The sequence below is a fragment of the Typopeltis vanoorti genome, chromosome 8 (genome assembly GCF_054136105.1).
Source record: "Typopeltis vanoorti isolate ZY-2024b chromosome 8, IOZ_Tvanoo_1.0, whole genome shotgun sequence".
NCBI lineage: Eukaryota > Metazoa > Arthropoda > Arachnida > Uropygi > Thelyphonidae > Typopeltis > Typopeltis vanoorti.
Genome location: NC_143556.1, coordinates 147,058,585 through 147,075,912, shown reverse-complemented (window position 1 = coordinate 147,075,912; position 17,328 = coordinate 147,058,585). Strand labels below are relative to the sequence as shown.

Here is a 17,328-nt window from a genome sequence, read left to right as displayed (position 1 = left end):
CTCAACTATACAAACATTATTGAAGAAAAAATGAAACAAATTGAAAACAAGAACCAAACCTTGGAGTCTCAGTGGAGAATGTGGTTGATTCAGCTAGGGAGGTATGCAGTGAAGTTGTCTGCAAGGATAGAAAAATAAGAATACCATGGTGGACACAAGAAGTTAAAGTAGTAGTACTGGAAAAAAAAGAAAGCATGCCAAAAGTTCCTAATAAATAAGTCGGCACATACCCTAATAGAATAATGAGAAAAATGTAAGGAGCTAAACTGTGTGTAAAAGTAGCTAAACAAAAGTCACAGGAAGACTTGGGTAAAAATACAGAAAATAAATATCAAGAAGGTGGCAAAATGTTCTGAGGGGTATTTCAAGAAGCTTAGAAATGGTGAAAGTACTGTAAAAGGAATCGAAGATGATAAAGGTGACATGAAAACTGAAGATAAGGATGGCATCAATGGCAGAATCAAAATATTAAGAAAGGAACTTGACATTATTAACATTCAAGAATGTATCAGATAATTTAAGGTGGGATAGCCGCTAAATTAGAATGGGTGAAAAAAGGTTAGCAAAACAGATGTTCGATGTCAAGATGGCAAGAAAGAAACCCAGAAAAAGACCAAGGTCTTGGTAGAATGATATGGTGAGAAGTGCTTTAGAAGCACGAAACGTTAGATATGACAATATGACAACGTTGAGGACTTTTGAAGAAAAAGCCTTATACTCAGCCCCACAAAAAACCACTGTTTGGCTACGCTATGTGGCTGATGTGTTCGATGTGCTCACAAGTAATAGATTGATTAGAGGAAAATTGTTGATAGGAGATTAATAATAATGTAAACTTAATCATGTATTGCTGTCATAGTAACCTATACATCCCTTGGAGGTACATACCAGGAAATTGATGCTTCTTGTTGATAAGCTTATACACTGGTAACACACGACTATTAAATTATTTCAGGAAATTACAGCATATACTAAATATTAATTAAAAGAAAACTTTAATCAATACTTCCTATATTTCGGCAATGCCATCTTCATGGGAACATAAATCTATGATAAGTGCATGCAGGCACTAACAACAAGCAAATGAGGCTGAAGATAGATATCCTAGAGTCCTAAAGGTGCCCCCTAGTGGGCTAAACTGATATGGTGAGAAGTGCTTTAGAAGCACGAAATGTTAGATATGCTCAAAAGTAATAGATTGATTTGGAATCAAAGATGATTAACCCCCAACTATCACTCAACATGGTAACTAACCTGTCTTACGGTACCTTGAAGCCTGAAGCACTCACTGCACTTGCATGTGGCCACAATTTTGCCTTAGTTCTGAAGAAATAATGATACAGATAGAATGTGGAATCTGCAACCTTCCCAACCATATCAGACTGGATGTAGCCAATGTTCTGACCAAAGCAAAACCACCAAAAACCAACCTATCCAAGAAGAATATAAAGCTCTACAAAAACTGAAGAACAACAGAGAAATAGTAATCACCAAAGCAGATAAGGGAAATGCCACTGTGGTTCTCAACCAAACAGACTATACAGGTAAGCTTACTTCTTGATTGTTAGATTAGTCTACCTACTTCCCTATTAAATATGATCCCACCAGCTCCCAAATCAGAATACTCCAAAGGCTCCTTAAGAAAGTTACTTCTTGGCCTGAGGAAGTTACTAACGAACTAAAGCCTTTTAACTCTAACCCCACCCCCACCCCAATATATGGACTACCAAAAATCCATAAACAAAATGTGCCATTACGTCCCATTGTGGATGGCATTCGTTCTCCCCCGCGCACACACACACACAAATTAGCTAAACATTTAGCCCACTTCAATGCCAGTAGAGAAAATCTCTCATTCCAACACACTGACATAAGGTCAGTTTCGATGTCTCCTGCCTATTCACGAATGTCCCACTCAAAGATACCTTAGAGCTCATCCAAGCCAAATTTCCTCCCAATATCTCAACCCTATTTCAGTTCACAATGAACTCAGGCTATTTCATTTGGCAAGGAAAATTCTGCAAACAGATAGAGGGAACAACCATGGGTGCACCATTCTCCCCACCCCTAGCCAACTTCTTTATGGAGACTTTTGAAGAAAAAGCCTTAAACTCAGTCCCACAAAAACCCACTGTTTGGCTACGCTATGTGGATGATGTGTTCGATATTTGGTCATATGGTTCAGTACACTCCACATCTTCTTAACACACTTAAACAACCAAATCCCAGAATCCAGTTTGCCTTGGAAAAAGAAAAAAACAAGTCTTCTTTCCTAGACACCAATTACATGCCAGCCTGATGGATCCTTGGCTTTCTCTGTTTACAGAAAACCAACCCATTCACAGTAGATACATTTACCAGCAATCCCTCACCTCACAACAATATGGGGTTATAAAAACCCTATATAATAGAGCAAAATTAATCTTCAGGTGACAATGCCCTAACCACTGAACAAAACCACATCCATAATGTTTGGGGATTGGCCAATGGCTACAATCCCCAAAAAATTCAGAAAATATTAAAACCAGTTAACCACAATCCCCCCCCCCTTCCTTCATAACAAAGATTACACTAAATCTATCACCATTCCTTACATCTGGGGCACCTCTGAAAAGTTAACCAAAATCCTAAAGAAATATGACCTGACAACCTGTTATAAACCATATAAGAAATTGGCATCCCTTATCCGCTCCACCAAAGACCATCCACTTCCCCTAGACCAACCTTGAGTATACCATGTCCCTTGCAGGTGTAAACTGTCCTACTATGGCCAAACAGGCAGGACAGCTAATATCAGGATATCCAAACACAAAGACTACAACCAGTTTCACCAATGTAGCCATTTTGGGCTTGCGGACCATGCTCTGGATACCCACCAAAGAATATTATGGAAGAAAGCCACTTTACACCGCAGCAAATAAAAATACGAAAGATTGTTCATGGAATCAGCCTCAGCTCTAAAAAATTTTCAAACCTCAACAAATTTGGGAAGCTTGTATCATGAGAACACCAGCCCAACAGTCAAGACAACCCAATTTAAGCTGCTAGGGGGCACCTTTAGGACTCTAGGAACAATGTTAGTTACTCTCTTCAGCCTCATTTTCTCGTTGTTAGTACATGTGTGCAATTATAGTTTTATGTTCCCATGAAGATGGCAGTGTAACATTGCTGAAATATAGGAAGTACTGATTAAAGTTTTCTTTTAATTAATATTCAGTATATGTTGCAATTTCCTGAAATAATTTAATAGTCAGGAAATTGATGATTATCTATTTCCATATTTAATATACTATCGTCATTAAAAAAAAGTGTGCCAAAAGACCTGAAATATTCTGCTTATTCTTTACACTATCCACTGAACGGTCAGTATGACTGCGGTCTTCATTGTTTCATTGGACAGGACAAAATTCTGCTACTAATGGCTTAAGCAAGTTTGAGCGCGGTTAGTAGTTGGACGGAGTTCAATCGTTCGATGCTGTTGGCACACTCTCCCTCGATGAGTCTTTGGACTCCCTGGAGGTGTCACATAATAATAATAATAATTTACATCTTGAGACAGGCTGCTAACCTGGTCTCGCAATGCCTCTTGCATTAGCCAGGAATATTGAGTGATATGGCCTTTATTCCTAGGGTGGCCCTTCTGATTATAAACAATATTCTTTGTTTAAAAAGATCTGATACTGAATCTATAAGATGCAAGGAATCTTCATAAGGACTTTAAAGGTGAATTTGCCAGTCTTGTACAGAGGTGAGAGGAGTTCCCCCTTCTGGAAAATTAGTATTTTCAACCAAAGGAAAATTTCCAGAGAACAAACATATCTGATAACATGCAGTATAGAAGATTAATTATCCTATAACTTCATTAAGAGGGGTAATATAGGTGTCAAGTTACGTGGCATGATAGAATATAACATTAAATGAAAATCTAATTTTTAATATATAAATCTCGCATATAAGATGTTGTGAAATCAATAGCATCTCAATTCTATATAGTACAAATCAAATACATGTATCTTTCTGCATAAATGTAGCATACGTCACATTTACGCAGCAGAAAAATTATATTTATACCATGAATTAATGTTTTGCCTGAGCCCATAACAGTGTTTCACCTTTCTCCTTATACACCCTTCATTTTTTTTTTCCAGGTTGTTTAATAATGTTATTCATCCATTAAACACCCACCTGATTTATTCTCCTGACCCTGGGAGTGCACAATCAAATACTACTTTTCTTTTTTTGACTATTTCCCCATGCACTACAGACATACTTTTCTTGCAGTTTCTTATGCATGCCAAGGCTAATCCTACATGCTAGGACAATATATACTATTAGGATTCCTTTTATATTTTTGTGGTATGATATACAGCTATCACAATTTCTCAAAGTTTAGACAGACTAAGTCCTTAACATTGATTGTCAATAAGACTGGGACAATGAAGTAACACTTTAAAATGTTCCTTGAACCAATGTAAAAATGTAATATAGCTTTTATGCAAGAGTCTTGTTATAATGAATCCCATAGCTAGCATTCCTTTCATGCTCAGACCCAAATTTATTATGCTGATTAAGTATGAGTTAATCTTGATCTCCGCAGAATATCCTGTTTGTTTATTACAGTAAAAGTTACAAAATTATGATACCCAATATAAAGCGAGATGAGAAAGTGACAAAAACAAATGTGTCAGAGTGTCAGATATTAATTCCCCTCCACATACACACACACCATACAACAATTCAATGTTATAGGTGACTTTTACATGGAACACAGGAGCAATTTGTTATAGAAGATAGATTAATATAGTGAATTTTTTTTTCCCCTCCATACTTCAAGGATATCTTTTTCTCCTGTTTTTATTTCACCTTTATCATCTCTAACTCCTTTTACAGCACTCCTTCCTCCATTCCTAAGCTTCTTCAACAACCTCCAGAATATTTTGCCACCTTCTTGATATTTATTTTCTATGTTCTTGCCAAAGTCCTCCCATGATTTAGCTAGTTTTACACACTGTTTAGCTTTCTTACATTTGTCTCTGTATTCTTTAAGAACACAAGTTGACTTATTTGCCAGGAACTTTTGATATGCTTTCTTCTTTTCCTTCACTGCCTCTTTAACTTCCTGTGTCCACCATGGAGTTCTAATTTTTCTATCCTTGCAGACAACTTCACCACATGCCTCTCTAGCTGAATCAATTAGGGTTTTCTTCAAGGCTTGCCACTTAATCTCCAAGGTTTGGTTCCTGTTCTCAAACTCTTTCATTTTTCCTTCAATAATCTTTGTGTATTTTAGTCTACAGTTCACATCTGAGAGCTGCTCAACTTTTATTCGCTTTAAAACTTTCTTACATGTCATTCTTTTCAATATGAAATTCAATTTTATCCTGCTCAAGACTAAATAGTGATCACTTCCAATTTCAAATCCTCTGTACATTCTGGTGTCCTGCACCAGGGAGAACACATCACTATCAACAATAACATAGTCAATGAGACTTTTCTTATTCCTTGCCTCTTCTCTCCATGTGAATTTGTGCACATTTTTATGTTGGAACATGGTGTTAGTGACAACCAGTCCATGTCCTGAGCAGAAATCCAACAGGTATTTGCCATTATTATTAGCTTTGCTCTTTTCTCCAAATTTTCCCAAAACATTTTTGTATGTCTGACAATCTCTTCCTACTCTGCTATTTAGATCCCCAACAAGGACCAACTTTTCCTTTTTCATTGTGTCAGTAGCTTTCTCTAGAGCCTCAAAAAATTCCCCCACTTCTATCTTAGTAGAAATTTCTGTGGGACCATAGGCACAAATAAGTCTCGTTGTCCAGTTCCCCATTCTGATATTTGCCCAAATTGCTCTACTTGACACTGCATGCCATTCAAGAAGATGAGCCTCATATTTTGTGTTGAATACTATGACTACTCCTTCTTTTCCTTGATTGTCATTGCCTGAATATAACATTTTGTATTTATTGCTCAGAAAGATCTCACCAGTTTTTGTCTTTTTTGTTTCGGTCACCCCCATTATGTCGATCTGGTACTTATTGAATTCCTCCGCTAGCTCCATTTCTTTGCCATTCAGGCTTCTTATGTTGATAGTACCGATCTTTAACTATGGTGATGTTGAGTTGGGGTGTTTTTTCAGATTTGTTCCAGTAGCTGACTTTTCGCTGTTCACTCTGGTTCCCTGGCGAAAACAACGGGCGCCTTGTTTAACCGGGCGACGCCCCAGCATGCATGAAATTTTGTCATGTTGTACCATCATTTTATATTTTGTTTTAACCAATAGGAATACAATTTAGTTGGCTAAATCCCAAATTGCCAGCCCATCCTTGTTTCTTTTATTTATTAAATTTTTCTTTGACACATACAGAAAAAATACAGAGGTTTGTATGTAAATAATTATAAAGTTCTTTATTTCTTACTGCAACTTGACACTTGATGGCGTTTTGATTCTGATAAATTTTGTAGCCTTGGAGAAAAATTATTAGAAACTATCTCCATCACGGATTATAGATGCTAATCGGTCAATCAGGTTCTTTTCTTAGACTTATTAATTTTCAACAGCGAAAAAAACTGTTCATATATAAATGTACTCCCAAACAAAGCGATTATTCTTTTGCAAAAATTCGTAACTGAGGGTATTTATCTTTTGACAAGTACGAAAAAAAGTTAATCAAATCTGTATATTCAAATCTTTGAATAAGATTTATATCGCATTGTAAATTAATCATCTCCATTTTAGATTTTCTGGTGCGTTATTCACGTTCGTTTTTAATGGTAATGAAAATAATGTAAAATCGGACACCAAATCATTAAAATCTTTAAATCTTTCTTCAAATTCCTGTCGTAATAATGCTATTTTTCATGCATATTCTTGAGATTTTTCATTTGAAATAACAGGGCAGGATTTAAGATGAAGGAAATGTACGAAATTTTTTGATTCCAGTTGTGTTATCCATAACTGCAATTTAACATTAAAAGCTTTAATGCAAGCATATATGTCAGTGATAAGTTTATTCTTTCCTTCCAGTTCTTTATTGAGAATATTTAAATGGCCGGTTAAATCAACAAGAAATGCTAAATCTGTTATCCACATATCATTTCGTAGCTCATCGATGGTTTTATTTTTTTGTGTCATGAAAATTTTGATTTCATTTATTAAATCATAAAACCGTTTTAATATTATTTCTAATTATAAATATTATTTATAATTAGATTTATTATTTATTTATTTATAAATGAATAATATTTTTAATATTATTCATTTCTCCACACTCACTTTCAATTTCTTCAAACAAATTCTCGATGATTCGGAGCTTGTCCACGGATAAAGTTTACTGTTTTAGTTACTGTTTCCATAACATTATTCATCTGCAAACTTTTGGTACAAAGTGCTTCTTGATGAATAATGCAATGTATAGTGCAAAATTTATTCATAAAATTTTCTTCTTTCACTATATTTCTTAATTTTACCGCTACTCCATTTTTTTTTTTTAACAACCATAGCAGCTGCAACATCACTTGCAAATCCAACAATTTTATCCCAACTTAATTTATATTTATCTATTACAGTTTTTATTTCAGAAAAAATATCCTGTGCACCAGTTTTTCCTTTCATAGGAATTATTTCCAATAATTCCTGAATTACTTCAAATTCATCAGTAATACCTCGTACGAAAACGGCAAGTTGTGCTATATCTGTGATGTCAGTACTCTCATCAACTGCTATTGAGAATGCTGCAAAATCTATACTTTTTTCTTTTAACTGACATCGTAAATCACTAGCGATTTCGTTATTACATTCCGCTACCGTGTTGGCTGACAAACTAATATTTTTAAATAATTGTTGTTTATCAGGACAAAGAAGTTCAGCAGACTTAATCAAACAATCTTTAAGGAATTCGCCATCAGGAAATGGTTTTAATTGTTTTGCAACGATGTGTGCGAGAGCAAAACGTGCATGAACTGTTGCTTCACTGGATTTATTTGCTTCAGTAAAAAAATTTTGTTGTCGTTGTAAGCTAGATTTCAGAAACTGTAACTTTTCTTCCCTCAATTTGCCTTACAACATTTAAAATTTTTCTTCATGATTTGTTTCGTAATGGCGACATAAATTGTATTCTTTTGGAACTGATATTCCCTTATTACAAATAAAACATACAATTTTATTGTGCACAACACCACAAAAGTACATAATTTCCCATTTATCTTGAAAAACGCGTCCTTCTTCGTCCACTTTTCTTTTACTCTTTGTTAAAGACACAGCTTGCAGTTTAATCTCTTAATTAAAATCACCATTATAATTTTATTTACAACTTTAATTCAACAAGATGAATTTTCATATGAAAGCAACGCTCAAAAGTTATGCACGATTCTAAACGATAGGCATTGATATAACGTAGATCTAACAACAAGCACATTAATCACCTTATATCTCCACATCATTGGAAATGCAACATTTCTGACATGGACTACATCAACCATTATAGCACAGAACATAACTAATAGTATCTGATTAACATTCGCAAATGTTCTGAATATACTACTTTGAACTACTGAGGGTTTTAAGCTTAATTCTCAGCAAAAAAAAAAAAAAAGAAAAAAAAGTCATCTAATTTCTGATATGTACTCTCAGGAGGTGTATATGATATTTTGATAGCAAGTTATGAAAAAAAGTTGCCTCATTACCAACTTCCTATCGCCAAATGAATCTGTTATCTGTTGAGAATAAAATGCTATCAGATCATATTTTGGCCTTCTAAGGCACTTCTTATTGGATCAATCCACTTAGATCTTGTGATTATCTTCTGGGTCTTTTTCCTGCCATCCTAGCAAAAAAAAATTGTTTTGCAAACCACTATTCTCCAATTCTGGTTAAGCAATCATACCACCTGAAATTAGTTCTGCTCGTACACTGCTGAATACCAATGTCAAGTTTTATAATATCCTAATTTTTAATGATACATCTATTAACCACACTACCGGCCAAGACGTCTATAGACGTCAAAGTTATTATGGATGCGAAGTGCATATTAAAATTATAATACCATTGATATTACATTGAAATATATGATGTATACGAAGCATGTGAGGATGTGTATTTGATTCATAAAGGCCGGTGAGGTGGTTAATGCCATCTCTTTACTCACTTGATTTTTCTCACATTTATGGTGTCCGGTCTTTAATCAACTGTTTCATTTTTAACAAGCTCTCAGATATGTTAAATTTGGTTTGAACATTGTCCTGTACACCACTAGTTTAGTGTTTTGACTAATTTATTTTTTGATTTCATATGAATTTATTCATTTGACTTTCTACACAGCAACTCTGCTAATTTTGTTGTCTATTAGTACATTTAATTAGAAATCTACACTAAAAATTATGCCTAAACTGAATGTTTTATTTGTTCTCTACATTCTCCATTCAAGATGCAAGTAATTTTTTTCCCCTGATGTTCCTGTCAATTTTTCTTGTCTGTGTTTTGACTGCTAATTTTCATACCAAATTTATCATCATCATCAATTTCCTGATATATATCCTAAATGGGTGTTTAGGCTACTATGACAGCACTACATGATTAAGTTTACATTATTATTAATCTCCAATCAACAATTTTCCTCCAAATTAGTCTCCTAATTGTGAGCACTCCAATAGTGTCATATCTAACATTTCATGCTTCTAAGGTACTTCTGACCGAATCAATCCACCCAGATTTTGGTCTTCCTTTGAGTCTCTTTCCTGCCAACTTGGCATCAAAACCTGTTTCGCTAACCTTTCTTCACACAATCTAATGAAGTGGCCATACCACATTAGATTGGCTCTGCTGATACATTCTTGAATGCTAATAATGTCAAGTTCCTTTATAATATCTTAATTTTTAATATGATTCTGCCACTGATGCCATCAATTCACTCCCTTAAATTTTCTAATAACCCTCATAAGTGTGGTCTCGAGTGCTAATTTCAAACTGAACTGTATAAAGAAATCATAACTTAAAACTGGCTTGAATACCATCTTGAATACTGCTAGTTTCGTGTTTGGCTAATTTCTCTCTTATTCCATATAAATTCATTCAGTTGGCTATCTGCCATACCAGCTTTGCTTATTCTGTACTGTATTTCCATATTGAACTTGCCATCTTCACTAAAAACTGTGCCTAAATAGCTGAAACATTTTACTTGTTCTATAGGCTCTCCATTCCGAATGCAGTTGGTGTATTTAATATTTGTCTATTTTCATAGTTTTGGTCTTTTTATTGCTGATTTTCATGCCATATTTGTTATAGCTGTTACTTAATTCAGAGAATTCCTTAGACTTGCACTAGATGAAGTTTAGGAATACAATATCATCTTCATAAAGCAAAGAGCTAAATTTAACCCTGATACCAGGCCTGATGCCACTTTCTTTGATAATATGATCCATATAGATGATGACAAAAGTGGAGACAATGTGCATCCTTGTCTTACCCCTCATTTTACATCAAACCATTTTCCTGTATTCTTACAACTTAAATATAGACTATGCATTGCTCTGTTTTTTTTTTTTTTTGTTTGTTTGTTTGTTTCATTTACCCCATGTAATTGTGTTTTGAAAAGCTTATCTCTGGGGCACCTTGTTATATATCTTTTCCAGAACTACAAAACCGTAAGTAGAGATCCTCGTCACATTCCCATGATTTCTCAACTATCTGTCATAAACAGAAATCTGATCTTGACAACCTCTATTTGGCCTGAGCACAGCTTGTTCTTCAAGTTTCTCTTCCACAATCTTTCTCAATCTCTTTTCAAAATGCTTGCATAAATCTTACCTAGAACACTTATTAGAGAAATTCCTCTGTTTCACATTCAGCTTTAGTCCATTTTTTTATAGATAGGTACTGTTAGAGCTCTATCCTAATCATCTGGAATTCGACATTCTGACCAGGTGCTCTGAATTATTCAGGGAAGCAACTGCAAAAATTTTATATTTCCATACTTAATCATTTCTGGTCGAATATCATCTACTCCAGCTGCCTTTCCACATTTCAAATTTTTGATAACTTTAACTTCAAGCATTGATATATACTCTTCTTTGCATTCATCCTGAAAATGTTCTAGTATGGTTCTGACACTACTTGTTTTGTCAAAGGTCATCAACAAAATGTCAAAAATACTTCAGACATCTAGGATCTCCTTATCTTCAGTTTTCATGTCACCATTATCATCTTTGATTCCTTTTAAACTACTCTTTCCTCCATTTCTAAGCTTTTCAACAGCCTCCAGAATGTTTTGTCACCCTCCTGATATTCATTTTATTTTTGATATTCTTACAAGTCTTCGCATGACTTTTGTTTAGCTAGTTTTACACAGTGTTTAGCTTTCTTACATTTGTCTCTGTATTCTCTAAGAGCACAAGCTGACTTATTTGCCAGGAACTTTTGATATGCTTTCTTCTTTTCCTTCACTACATCTTTTACTTCTTGTGTCCATCATGGAGTCCTAATTTTTCTATCCTTGCAGACAACCTCACCACATGCCTCTCTGGCTGAATCAATCAGGGTTTTCTTCAAGGCTTGCCACTTAATCTCCAAGGTTTGGTTCCTGTTCTCAAACTCTTTCATTTTTCCTTCAATAATCTTTGTGTATTTTAGTCTACAGTTCACATCTGAGAGCTGCTCAACTTTTTATTCGCTTTAAAACTTTCTTACATGTTATTCTTTTCAATATGAAATTCAATTTTATCCTGCTCAAGACTAAATAGTGATCACTTCAAATTTCAAATCCTCTGTACACTCTGGTGTCCTGCACCAGGGAGAAAACATCACTATCAAACAATAACATATGCAATGTTTGTTTGTTTTTTTATGGTTTAATGGTTTTTTTTAAAATATATATATTATTTATTTTTCACACCAGAGGTCGAGCTAGTGTAAATGATTAACAAAGCAATTAGATTTAGTGTACTCTTGTTTAGTGTAGCTTGTGTCTTGTTGATATGTATGTTTTCCTGAAGATGACCTTTATATAGAGGGCAAAACATTGGGTGTTATTTCTTAATTGTAAGTAAAGTAACTGCTCTAACATTCTACACCAGTGTTTCTCAACGTGGGGCATATGCCCCACAAGGGGGCAATTAGAAAATGTACATGTATATATTTATATTATACTTTTTCATAACATGGCTGACTATTATGCTAGAGAGGGGGGGGAGGGCATCAAAATCTTTGAGGTGGGGCATGATCCAAAAAAAGGTTGAGAAACACTGTTCTACACAATGAAATTTATCTTCAGTTTTCATTCTATCCATTATTATCTTTAATTCCTTTTCCAGTACCCTTTCCTCCATTTCTAAACTTTTTTGAAATCTCCCAGAATATTTTGCTACCTTCCTGATATCTATTCTCTATGTTCTTATCAGTTCTTAGTCCTGTATGGCTCAGTGGAAGAAGTAACATTTGCTTCACCACAGTAACCCACCTGAAGAAAGACCCAAGTTCAATTCTGGACAATAACTAGAGAAACTTTTTCTTTGTCTTTCTTCAATCAGTTCCCTAGTTAGTCTACCTCTGGCACAGGGAAAGTTTACACCATCTCATGGTGCAAGCATCCCATGTTTACCATCTCTTCACCGGATGCCACTTAAAATTACAGTCTTGTGCTAAATGTCTCTGACTGGCTACTGGTGGAAACTGAACTGCCAACTCAGTCTTGAACAATTAGATAGGACTAAAATAGCCTTGACTACTCCCAATAAGGGAATAACAGGTATTAGCCAACAGCAAATGTTCTTACCAAAATCTTCCCATGAACTTTTGTTTAGCTAAAGAGTGGTTTGCTTTCTTAAATTTTTCCCTATATTCTCTAATAGCACAAGATAACTTACTTCTCAGGAACTTTCTATATGTTTTCTTCTTTTCTCTGATTGGTTTGGTTCTTGTTTTCAAATTCTTTCATATTTTCTCAAATAATATTTGTGTAGTGAGTCTACAGTTCACCTCTGAAAGCTGGTCAAACTCTGGTTTGTTTTAAAAGTGTTTTATACACTGTTCTCTGTGATATTCAATTTTTTTCTACACAAAATTAAGTGATCACTTACAATTTCAAAAAAGTGCATAATTAAATTTAGCAGTTGCATCACTATTTTATGTTAGATCATACTTACTGCATAAACCCTGAAAAAGTTGAGCACAGATTTTGCTGAAATACTTGGATTTTGGTTATTCTTAACAAGCTCTAGTGTCATTTTAGATATTATTGCATTGTAATCATGAAACACAGAAGTATAACAAAAAGTATAGCTATGAAATAACACATACTTGGTTATTCACTACAATATGGATTGTACCATGTGTAGAATAATCAGGTAAATCACTCAAATGAAAAGTTTCATATACAACTCCTTGTCCTGCAAATGCTGCATCTCCATGTAAAAGAATACTCATTACCTAAAATGACAGAAGTGAGAATTTATGAGCCTAGCATGTGATCTGCTGAGCTAAAATATTACATGGAAAGAATTTCTAATAGAATAAAACACAATATATCAATACAAGAGCAGTTGTGATTTATGAATACATTAAAGCAACTAAAGCTATTACGAGAGTATACTACCTTTTGATGTTCTTCAGCTGGTTTGTCTATTTTAAAGGAATTAAAAATAGAGTTTAAAAATAGAGGAGAAAAAAACCTTGACACTTCTTGGATGTGTTAACTTGCATCATCAAATTCCTGACATGTACAGTCAAGGGGTGTACAGGATATGATAGTACTACATGAAAAATAAAGTTTAAAAATAGAGGAGGAAAAAACCTTGACACTTCTTGCATGTGTTAACTTGCATCATCATCATCAAATTCCTGACATGACATTCCAGTTAACTACATGAAAAATTTACGTCATTACTAACTTCCTATATACAATTTTCCTCCAAATCAGTCTGTTACTTGTCAATACTTCAAGATTATCAGATATTATGAATCTATCGTCTAAGGCACTTTGTACCGCATCAATCGACCTATACCTTGGTCTTTCTCTGGGTCGTTTTCCTGCCAACCTGGCAAAGAACACTTGTTTCGCTAATCTTTCCTCTCCAATTCAGTTTAAGTGACCATAGCACCTGAAAATAGCTCTGCTAATGCATTCCTGGATGCTGACAGTGTCAAGTTCTTTCCTAATATCCTTGTTTTTAATATGATATTGCCATTGATGCCATCTGTTCACACCTCTAATCTTTCTCAGGACTCTCATATCTACAGTCTCTACTCTTTGGTAAAGTGTTTTACTTCTGACCCAGCTCTCAGATCCATAAGTTAAAACTGGTTTGAATATCTTAGTGGTCCGACTAATTTCTCTTATTCCATATGAATTTATTCAATTGACTTCCTACCATACCAGCTTTGTTGATTTTGTTGTCTATTTCCATATTTATTATTAAAACACTTAAGGAATTGAACAACATAGCTAAGGATATAAATTAAATTATACTTTAATAAATACTTTCCGATATTTCGGCAATGTTGTCATCTTCTAAAGGAACTTACAAAAAAAGGTACGCGCACGTAGGCACTACAACACAGAAACTGGGTATGAAGAGATGAAGCTATTGTTCTCCTAAAAGTCCTGATGGTGCCCTCTAGCGGGCTAAGTAGGTGTTCATGGCCATTGGGCTAAAGGTCTGCTGATGTAATCCTCCCAAATTTGGGGCAGTCGCATACAACCAAATTTGTTGAAATTTGGAGAATTTCTTAGGGCTGAGGCTGATTCCATAAATAATCTTTCAAATTTGTATTTGCTACGGTGTATTACTGTAGCTTTTTTCCACCGTATTCTGTGGCGTGTATCCAAAGCATGGTCTGCAAGAGCAGAATGGCTGTACTTGTGAAACCGGATGTAGTCCTTGTGATCAGAAATCTGATATTCGCTGTCCTGCCTGTTTAGCCAAAGTAAGACAGTTTCTTCACTTCATCTCTTCATTCCCAGTTACTGTGTTGTAGTGCCTACGTGCACGTACCTTTTTTTGTAAGTTCCTTTAGAAGATGGCAACGTGACGTTACCGAAATATCAGAAAGTATTTATTAAAGTATAATTTAATTTATATCCTTAGCTACATTGTTCAATTCCTTAAGTGTTTTAATAATGCATAACCAACGTATAAGTCTGTCTATGAGAATTTCCATATTTAATTTATCATCTTCACTAAAACTCGTGCCTAAGTAGCTGAAATATTTTACTTGTTCCACAGGTTCTCCGTTCAAAACACAATTAACATTTTCAATGATTCTACCTATTTTCATTGACTTTGTGTTTTAATTGCTGACCTTCATACCATATCTATTACAACAGTTATTCAATTTAGTGAGAGGATCTTGCAAACTTGTAGCGAATTTATTTAGAAGTATAACATCGTCCGCATAAAGCAAAGAACTGACATTAACATCTCCAATTTTGATATCATTTTTAATACCACTTTCCTTCATAATGTGATCCATATAGATAATGAAGGCATAGCCATAGTATTCAACACAAAATATGAGGCTAATCTTCTTGAATGGCAGTCAGTCTCAAGTAGAGTAATGTGGGCAAATATGAGAATGGGGAACTGGACAATGAGACTTATTTGTGCCTATGGTCCCACAGAAGGTTCTACTAAGGTAGAAGTGGAGGAATTTTTTGATACTCTAGAAAAAGCAACCGACACAATGAAAAAGGAAAAGTTGTTCCTTGTTGGGGATCTAAATAGCAGAGTAGGAAATGATTGTGAGACATACAAAAATATTTTGGGAAAATTTGGAGAAAAGAGCAAAGCTAATAATAATTGGAAATATCTGTTGGATTTCTGCTCAGGACATGGACTGGTTATTACTAACACCATGTTCCAACATAAAAATGTGCACAAATTCACATGGAGAGAAGAGGATAGGAATAAGAAAAGTCTCATTGAGTATGTTATTGTTGATAGTGATGTTTTCTCCCTGGTGCAGGACACCAGAGTGTACAGAGGATTTGAAATTGGAAGTGATCACTATTTAGTCTTGAGCAGGATAAAATTGAATTTCATATTGAAAAGAACAACATGTAAGAAAGTTTTAAAGCGAATAAAAGTTGAGCAGCTCTCAGATGTGAACTGTAGACTAAAATACACAACGATTATTGAAGAAAAAATGAAAGAGTTTGAGAACAGGAATCAAACCTTGGAGATTCAGTGGCAAACTCTGAAGAAAACATTGATTGATTCTGCCAGAGAGGCATGTGGTGAAGTTGTGTGCACGGATAAAAAAATAAGAACTTCCTGGTGGACACAGGAAGTTAGAGGCAGTGAAGGAAAAGAAGAAAGCATATCAAAAATTCCTGGCAAATAAGTCAGCTTTTGCTCTTACAGAATATAGAGACAAATGTAAGAAAGCTAAACAATGTGTAAAACTAGCTAAACAAAAGTCATGGGAGGACTTTGGCAAGAATATAGAAAATAAATATCAAGAAGGTGGCAAAATATTCTGGAGGTTGTTGAAGAAGCTTAGGAATGGAGGAAAGAGTGCTGTAAAAGGAGTTAGAGATGATAAAGGTGACATGAAAACAGGAGAAAAAGATATCCTTCAAGTATGGAGTAATTACTTTGAAAAACTGCTAAATGAAACAAGAAGTGACGACAGCACAGTGATAAAAAACACTGACCAGGCATGCAGTCAAGAATACATATATATATATTTGAAGTAGAAAAAGCCATCAAAGGCTTGAAATGTGGAAAGGCAGCAGGAGTAGATGTTATTCGACCAGAAATGCTGAAGTATGGTGGTATAAGAGTCTTACAGTGGCTCCACTGCATAGTTCAGAAAGCCTGGACTGAGGGACGAATTCCCGATGATTGGAGCAGAGCTCTCATAGTACCCATACATAAAAAGGGAAATAAAACTGAATGTCAGAATTACAGAGGTATTTCCCTACTGAGTGTTCCTGGCAAGATCTATGCAAGTATACTTGAGAAACGATTGAGAAGAATTGTGGAAGAAAAGCTTGGTGAAGAACAAGCTGAATTCAGGCCAAATAGAGGCTGTCAGGATCAGATCTACGACAAATAGTCGAGAAAGCATGGGAATATAACAAAGATCTGTGTTTAAGTTTTGTCGATTTGGAAGAGGCATATGACAAGGTGTCAAGAGAGAAGCTATTCAATAAGCTGCAGTTATATGGTGTCAATGGGACATTATATCAAGCAATACTTAGTCTTTATTTGAGTTGTAAGTCAGCAGTTAGAATTGAAGGAAGTACAGGAAGATGGTTTAATGTTAAATCTGGTGTGAGACAAGGATGTACATTATCCCCTCTGTTATTCATTATCTATATGGATCACATTATG

General features: G+C 34.9%; 1 protein-coding gene across 1 annotated transcript in view; it reads right to left on the bottom strand.

The window, feature by feature from the left end:
* LOC150104414 (2-oxoglutarate dehydrogenase complex component E1-like) overlaps window positions 1-17,328 on the bottom strand; it is a 596,096-nt gene that overhangs the window by 360,558 nt on the left and 218,210 nt on the right. The window contains exon 10 of the mRNA XM_090396361.1: window positions 13,292-13,420. Coding sequence (XP_090252487.1) covers window positions 13,292-13,420 — 129 coding nt within the window. The remainder of the gene's footprint in view (window positions 1-13,291; window positions 13,421-17,328) is intronic.